At 33.4% G+C, this 8,893-nt stretch overlaps 1 protein-coding gene across 9 annotated transcripts in view; it reads right to left on the bottom strand.

The window, feature by feature from the left end:
• Positions 1-969: 969 nt before the first annotated feature.
• rho-7 (rhomboid family intramembrane serine protease rho-7) overlaps positions 970-8,893 on the bottom strand; it is a 48,271-nt gene continuing 40,347 nt past the window's right edge. For all 9 annotated transcript variants that reach the window (XM_076474284.1, XM_076474285.1, XM_076474283.1 and 6 more), the window contains 4 exons: positions 8,779-8,849; positions 6,092-6,193; positions 4,096-4,193; positions 970-1,727 (listed from right to left, as the gene is read on the bottom strand). In XM_076474284.1, coding sequence (XP_076330399.1) covers positions 1,637-1,727; positions 4,096-4,193; positions 6,092-6,193; positions 8,779-8,849 — 362 coding nt within the window. In that variant the 3' untranslated portion in view covers positions 970-1,636. The remainder of the gene's footprint in view (positions 1,728-4,095; positions 4,194-6,091; positions 6,194-8,778; positions 8,850-8,893) is intronic.

The raw sequence follows: 8,893 nt of genomic DNA, 5'->3' as shown, positions 1-8,893 counted from the left end.
TTAAAACAATTTCAGCCATTTTAGAGATATTCAATTGTGAATAAACCAAGACATGTTGTAAAGTCTTGTATACATATTTATTATAAACAATGTCATAGCCACTGACCATATTTTCGTTCTTAAGCTCAATAATTCATACAGATTTTATTTCACATCATAGTTTTATTTCTATCATGTTTTGTTTAATTACTTTTTAGTTTCAAATGAGCTCACATATTTAATTACATATCCTACAGTTCCTACCACTTAAAGATAATGGATGGAAAGAGAAACAACCCGATCTGGAGAAATCACTGAAGAGCATCATTTTGACCACTTGCTGTTTTTCTCTAGTAGTTTTCAGGCATACTTTCGTCAGAAAGATTTGAAAGCCTGAAATAATCAGGTGTAGACAGTAAATCCTTTCATCACCATCTGCATCAAGCAAGCAGTTGTAAAGGAGATCACAGTGTTGCTGATGGAGCTTCCTTACAACTTCACCCAAAAAGCATATTTTGAAATATACTCTTACTATAAGAGTATATGGAGTTCAAATATTTAAATTTCGTAAATAAAAATCAGTTGTCATGAAGGCTCTTGATGTACTAATGATAATACCAACTACTTACTTGTCTGAACAAGGGTCTTCAACTTTCGTAGAACTGCAAACCATGAAATGAAATTCTCATATATACATTGATTTGGTGATTTGGAAAAGGGAACTGAGCCTTGATTTCAGAAGCTTGACAGAGGAATGCAGGAATACCTCAGTCATTGGTGTTGCAAACAAGTTTAAAAATGTGTAATGATGTGTGTGATGCTTGCCAGTAATTACTTTGCAAAGTGATATGTGATGACAGTTATTCATTTGTTCCATTTTGTTATTAGAAATTTTGCTAACTGGTGTACATTGATGGTCATTCAGTTTTTTTCTGTTTCGTCCATGTAAAATTTACATTAAAGAAATAAAAGGACACAGGAGAAATTGTGTTTTTAAGGATGCTACACATTCATTGTTTTTCAGTTTTATTCAGTTGGTAAAATAAAGGAAATGCTTCAAAAATAGCTAATTAAGCCTTTTCTAATTTCAAAACCCAAATTAGGAAATTTGATTGCGAGGGACAGAATGACACTTAACCTATAATTATACATATAAGGTGAAAGGAAAATGGAACATAATCAAATCATAAAGAAGTGAAGTCAGGTAAATGAAATTTTGTGACAATGACTCAAGGGTAAACGGCACTGAAAAAAGTAGTCACTACTGTTCACATTTCTCACTGATGTTCATTCCAGTTTTGATTTTCATCTATATTTTCTAATATTTCATTTATTTAATATAACATGAGTGTAATGAAAAGTTTTATTAAAAGAAGTCTTTATTTTACTATTAAAAAAATTAACCACGTGTAACAGACTGGATATCAAACTACCACACATTCAAGACATAACATTTCTGTATACAATCCACTGCAAAAAAATGAATAATTTCTTTCCTTCTCTGTGTTACTTTCAAAGTTTTTCATGACTCTGAAGCATACTTTCCAGTATATTTATTATAACTGAGTTTTGTTATATAGTACTTCTTCGTAAATAAATGGACAATTTAAGTTAATGTGCATATCAACAAATTATGAGTGCGAGAAAACCACAAATATCACTTGCTTTTCTCTCTGATGGTGTGCCACCATTGCATTAATGGTTCTCTCTGGGCCCAAATGGCATCTTGTCCATAAAACAGATAACCTCTGTAAAGATAACATAAGAGTAGTCATAAAAATGTTAAAAAGTCCTGTTATACAAATGACTGACTGATTAATGTAAATATTATATTAATATTTCACAAAAAAGATACAAGTCTTAGCCACTGATTATGTGCTTACTAAACAAATTTTCCAAGCCAGAATCTTAAATTAATGATAAAAGATGAATCACAGGAAAAACAAAACAAAGTCCTTAAATATTCACATTAGAACTCTTTAATTCTAAAGACAGCATACAAACTCAGCTTCACTGATTGATAAATGCTTATGTACTCTAGCAGATATCAATATTATTTGACTAAACATATATAGTAGTAAGTGGGAGCTGGCCAAAAATGATTACTTGTCCTGCAATTTTTTATTTAAAGTTCCAACTACAATCTGCTTATAATCTCACAACAAAATATTCTGAATAACAGTAGTTCCTCCTTTCTAAACATAACTTCACTCAAACTGAATTAAATATGTTTTAATATTCCTTTCTAAAACCACGGGTTAGAGGTTTCTCTAGATCAGTGTTTCTCACTTATTTTTTTAATGCAGTTATATAAACGTTTATAAACTTTTATCACAGCTTTGGTAAATCGAATTGCTTTTCTAATCTTTTCTCAAGTACTTCGTTTAGAATTCTGTCACACATAGAATAATATAATGTAAAAAAGGCAATAAACATGTTTTTAGTAATTTTTTTGTTTTATTGTTAATTTAAATTCACATTACTTTTAGCTCTGTGCCAAAGTCACTAACCAAAAGTTTTGTTTTCTGAGAAACGTGGACAGTATCTTACACATGTGGGATAAACAGCTAGGACAGAAACACGTAAAGTTCATTATAACTGTCCCTAATTTTGAGCAACTGACCAGACAGAGAGGCAGCAAGCCAGTTGCACCTGCCACCACAAATATACTCTTCAAAAAAAGAAACGCAAAAGGCAAAATTTGAGACATATTGTTAACAAGTTTATTCCGGGTAGTTCTGTATGACATGTGTGAAACTTTGCACATTCACTGCTGAACATCCAAAGTCCGCAAAGGCAAAGTCCACACTCACTAGTTGAAGTTTAACGTCTTTCAACGTCAATAACGAGTATGCCCCCCGTGAGCATCAATAACTGCTTGGCATCTCCTGCCCATGGAAGCGATGAGATGACGAATCATCCTGTGGAATGGCTGTCCACTCAGCCTGCAAAGCTGCTGCAAGCTGAGGTAGAGTCTGCGGTTGAGGTTGTCGCCGTCGCAGACATCGGTCCAACTCGTCTCAAAGATGTTCGATGGGGTTTAAATCTGGTGATCCGGAGGGCCAGGGAAGAACGTTGATGTTGTGGTGTCTCAAGAAGACAGTGGTGAGTCGGGCTGTGTGAGGACGGGCGTTGTCATGTTGAAAAACGTTGTTGACGTTCACCATGATGGGTTGCACATGGGGCCTAAGAATCTCTTCGACGGTTGCGTACGGTCTGATCGGAAATCCTACGCAGCCCTGGTGTGGTTGAGACAGTAGACGTCGCAGTGGTAGTCCTATCCCAAAGGTGGCGTAACCGGATGTAGCAATTTTGTGTGGGCGTGGTCACACGAGGTCTGCCAGATCGTGGACGGTCACGAGTTGATCCACGTTGTTGGTGACGATTCCATAGCCTTGTGATGGTGCTTGGGTGGACATTCACAGCTCTGGCAACATCTGATAGAGATTCGCCTGCTTCCAAGCGACCAATGGCGTTGTTGCGTTGTGCTTCAGTCAGTCTTGGCGTAACTGTATTGCGTGTCAGTGGCTTAACACTGAGCTATAAAAACCGAGAACCCGTCACTTTTATAGGGATTTTGCACATGTTGCACTTGCAGAACATGCAGATCTCTCAAACAAATTTATTGGACACGAATGCGTTTTGGCGAAAAATCCGATGTTTTCCTCCGTTTTCAAAGTGCACAACTTTTATTGTCATTTTGGTCTGACAATCAGTGCCTTAACACGTGTAACATCACATACTCTGAGCTTGTAACGTTATTACATATATTTCTCTTTAAAATAACAAAAATATCCCTTTTGCGTTTCTTCTTTTGAAGAGTATATTTTATCTGGTTCTCAGATCTGAATAATGGAATTAGCTTTCATAATGAGTTTACAACTAAATATGCAGAGAGTATTCAATACCATCATATATCAGATCCTAGACTATTTAATCCACAACCTCACATGCTGACAAAAAGTCATGTATGGCTCTATCATTTAAATCTTTTTACTTTCATACTAGTAAAGAAAAAAAAGTATTGACTCTGCATTACATAAGCATTTTAAATATTTCAATAGGTCTGAGTATTTGTAAGAAAAGAAACAATTTAGCATTTATTGATGCACTTACATTCCAAACAAAGCACCACCTAAATGAGCAGCATGGTCAAATAACTTCCAACCCAGGAAAAGTCCTGCTGTGTCTATAGCCATCACTGTCTTTATTGCCTAAATGAAGTTGAAAATTTATAACGAATATTAATATCAGTACAAAATAATTATATCAATTTCTTTCAATCCACTTTTAACAGTTGACTAAATATTCTAAATGTTTGTCACATCTCTGCGTCTTTACGTCCACATCCCTCAAAATCAATGATGGTATAAGGCAAGGCCATTGATTATTTTTTGAAGCTGTGGCATTTCCTGAAAAGTTAAGTGTGATAGCAAAATTTCTTAATTTTTCATATGAATAACATGAAAGATTAATATTTTATGCAAAAAATAAAATTTCTGGTAAATAACTAGAATCACTAGAAACACCTCACACTGTTACAACTGAATTTATTAGATTGTTGTAACAAATCAAATCAAACATGAAGTTCAATATATATGTAAAAAAGGCTGGTATGCGTAGAAAAAGCACTATGTTGAAGAGTGAACAACGTTTCTTCATTAAAGTTGATGGTCCCTTATTACTTAGCACTTGTTATTTAATAAAAAGATCAGAAATACAACACTCGGGTTCAGTTATTGGATCAGAATAACCATACAAGACAGTGGGAAATTACAGTTACTTTTAAATTAAGAAAACAACTTTATATAATATAAAAGTTGAATTACAGTCTACAATTTTATACCAAACTTACTGACATAAATTTATAAAATAATATTTCAATAAAATTTTGAATGCAAGTTAACATAGGATTAAAAGTCAGTGATGATGAGAAAACCCACTTGTAGAGAAAACTATATATGTAAAAACAGCTCGTTTGGGTTGAGAAAATTTTTTTTTATGTAGAGGTATAAACAGCATTTCAACTTTCTTCGGTCATCATCAGGTTCACAAAGAAAGAAAGAGGTAACTGACCAATAGCTGACCACATGTTTGAAGGGGGTTGTGTAACTGAGCGTAGGAATGTAGAGGGCGTGCTTAAATGTTTGAATATATTTTTTAATATAGATATAATATACCTACATATATTTTAATATATAGTTTATAAATTTGGGTTGAGAAATTTTTTTTATATATAGAGGAGCAAACAACGTTTTGACCTTCTTCATTCATCATCAGGTTCACAAAGAAAGAAAGAGGTAACTGACCAATGGCTGACCACATGTTTGAAGGGGGTTGTGTAACTGAGTGTAGGAAGGTAGAGGGCGTGCTTAGATGTTTGAATATATTTTTTAATATAGGTATAATATACCTATTTATATTTATAAATTATATATTAAAATATAATAGATATAAAGGATTAAAAGGTTTTGAAAGCTGAGTAGATAACAACAAGATATGTCATATTGATTGATTATATGGGAAAAATTACATCACAAAAATTAATATCATTTAATTTTTTCTTTTACAAGTGGTACTAATCAATATGGATTTTTCCTTCATTTTCATTACCACTTAATCAAATAGGATAATAGTTTTACCTATTTTCCTTAGAATATATATGACTACATTAAGCACCAATATTATGATCACTACAAATTAACTGTGTACAATATTACCTCTTAATCTCTTTGGTAATAATTTACAACTTTCATATGTAAACTATGAATATCTAAGTTCAATAATCAATTTTTATAAAAACAAGAGCAATTTATTTCTTTTGTAGTACCTCAACCATGAGAGGTAAACATTAACATGATGTCTAAATCTGACCAAAGAGAATACATACTAAACTTGGCTTACAAGTATGTGGTCCTAAAAGTGTCTTTGACTCAACCTTTGATACAAATAATCATTAACATAAACTGTTTTGCAAAATCTACAGATACAGATGCAAAAAGGTTTCAGCAATATCTTAAAACATTTACAGAGAAAAGTTCTCAATAGTCTTGCATAAGATATTAATGATAAAACAGGGTCACTATTTATATAAACATATGTTTCTACTTACAATTCCTGCAGAAAAAGTAAAGAATGGGAGAAACACTATAGCCAGCTTTGCATCTGGGTATTGGAAACAAACAGAGGCCAGAATTCCCATCAGGGCACCTGACTGACAAGAATTATAAATCTTTGTAAGTGATGAGGCACATTTTCAATTGCTAAAACAAATTAAATATATGAGTTGTTAAAATTTAACAAGCTCATGTGTTAAAAAAAACTGTATAGAAATATGAACATATAAAACTCATTCACATACATAATGTTCAATCTTGAGAAAGATTAGGTTTGGTTTATTAACAAATTATTTTGTAATAATGTATAATAAGTTGTTCAAGTTAACAATTTTGTATTCAAGTATTTTCTGGTTAAATCATGTCTTCATTTGAAATTACATAGAAATATCAATAAACTGAAAGAGTAGGTTTATCAACCAATTATTTTGTATTAAGTATTTCCATCCTTGTGTTTCATTTAAAAATACATAGAAACATCAATAAATTGTAATTACTAACATTTTACTTCCTAATTTTTTACTTTTTTGACCAAAGCTACTCCAAGGGCTATCTGTACCAGTCCCTGGCAGAAACTCAAATCATGAATTCTAGTGTAACAAGTTCTCAAACTTGTGCCTAAAAATACTGCTAACAGTGAGTGTACCCATCTTATGAATTAATGCATCCTAATCTTTATAAATACAAATGAAAGAAAAGTATATTTAATTAACTTTACTAATGACTTACTTGATTTTGAGTTTTGCTGTAAGTACACAGCCTATTTTGATCAAATGTTATTATTATTTATATTAACATGTCAATGATGACCTCATAATTATGTACAATAATCTTGTCATCAACTTCAGTTAACTAGTCTTAGTCACAAAATAAAACAAATGTCTAATTCTTTTAATTACGTAAACTTAAAAAAACATTTCTATTTATTGATATATACAGTCATGTGAAAAAGTTAGGACACTCTATGAAAGCCTGTGTATTTTTGTAACATTTTTGGATATATAGATATTTAATCTCAATTTCAACAATAATGAGAGATTATAGGAATATAACTAAACAATTAAAACTGAAGAAAAGACTTCTTTTCAAGATCTTCTGTAAATGTAATTCTACAAAAATGCATATTCTAACTGAGGAAAAAGTTAGGACACCCTACCCCCTAATAGCTGTTAATAGTGTTACCCTCTTTGGCTGAAATAACTGCAGTGAGACCCTTCCAGTAGCCATCTACCAGTCTCTGACATCGGTCTGAAGAACATTTGCCCAACTCCTCAATGCAGAATTCTTTCAGCTGTGAGATGTTTGAGGGGTTTCTTGCATGTACAGCCCGTTTCAAGTCACCCCACAGCATCTCAATGGGATTAAGATCTGGGCTTTGACTTCGCTATTCCAGGACTCTCCATTTCTTAGTTTTCAGCCAGTCCTTGGTGGATTTACTGGTATGTTTTGGGTCATTGTCATGTTGCAGGGTCCATTTCTGCTTCACCTTTATTTTTGTACATATGATCTCACATGATCCTCAAGCACCCTCTGATACACAGTAAATTTCATGGTGGATTCTATGATTGTGAGCTGTCCAGGTCCTGCTGCAGCAAAGCAGCCCCAAACTATGACACTTCCACCTCTGTGCTTCACAGTTGGTATGAGGTTCTTTTCATTGAATGCTGTTTTTGGTTTAAGCCAAACATGTCCTCTGTTCTGGTGTCAAAATAATTCAATTTTGGACTCATCTGTCCAAAGAACATTATTCCAGAAGTCCTGGTCTTTGTCTACATACCCTCTGGCAAACTTCAGTCTGGCCTTGATGTTTCTCTTAGAGAGCAAAGGTTTTCTCCTCGCACACCTCCCATGCAAGTTAAACTTGTGCAGTCTCTTTCTGATTGTAGAGGCATGCACCTTCACATCAACAGTAGCCAGAGCCTGTTGTAGGTCCCGTGATGACATGTTAGGGTGTTTGGAGACCTCTTTTAGCATCTTGCGGTCTGCTCTCGGGGTGAACTTGCTTGGACAACCAGACCTGGGCATGTTGGCAGTTGTTTTAAAAGCCCTCCACTTGTTGACTATTTTTTGGACAGTGGAATGGCTGATTTCAAAATCTTTTGGGATATTTTTAAATCCCTTACCAGACTCATAAGCTGCTACAATTTTCTTTCTGAAGACCTCAGACAGCTCTTTTGCTTTCACCATGGTGCTCACTCTCACTTCAACAGTCAGGAGCACACCAAACTAAATGTCTGAGGTTTAAATAGGGCAAGCCTCATTCAAAATGCTGAGTAACGATCTTCTAATCATGTGCACCTGGTGTAATACACCTGTATGTGAGTTGAGCTATTTTATGTGGGAATAAATGTGGGGATATCCTAACTTCTTCCTCAGTTAGAATATGCATTTTTGTAGAATTACATTTACAGAAGATCTTGAAAAGTTTTTTCTTCAGTTTTAATTGTTTAGTTATATTCCTATAATCTCTCAGTATTGTTAAAATTGAGATTAAATATCTATATTTCCAAAAATGTTACAAGAATACACAGGTTTTCATAGGGTGTCCTAACTTTTTCACATGACTGTATACTTCATATGCATCCAGTAAGACATTGTAGTCCTCAAAACATCAACCTATATTGTTTATAATAATACTCAATCATAGATATAAAAAGCACTATATAATACATTAACTACTTACAGCTCCTAAAGATAAACCAACTTTCCCTATTGCAATTTTGTGGATGTAACTAGCAAATGAAGATATTACACCTATAACACAGAAACAAAAACATTTTGATAACATGCACATAAAA

This window comes from Tachypleus tridentatus, chromosome 13 (assembly GCF_004210375.1).
Source record: "Tachypleus tridentatus isolate NWPU-2018 chromosome 13, ASM421037v1, whole genome shotgun sequence".
Lineage (NCBI taxonomy): Eukaryota > Metazoa > Arthropoda > Merostomata > Xiphosura > Limulidae > Tachypleus > Tachypleus tridentatus.
This window is presented reverse-complemented; position numbering and strand designations above follow the sequence as displayed.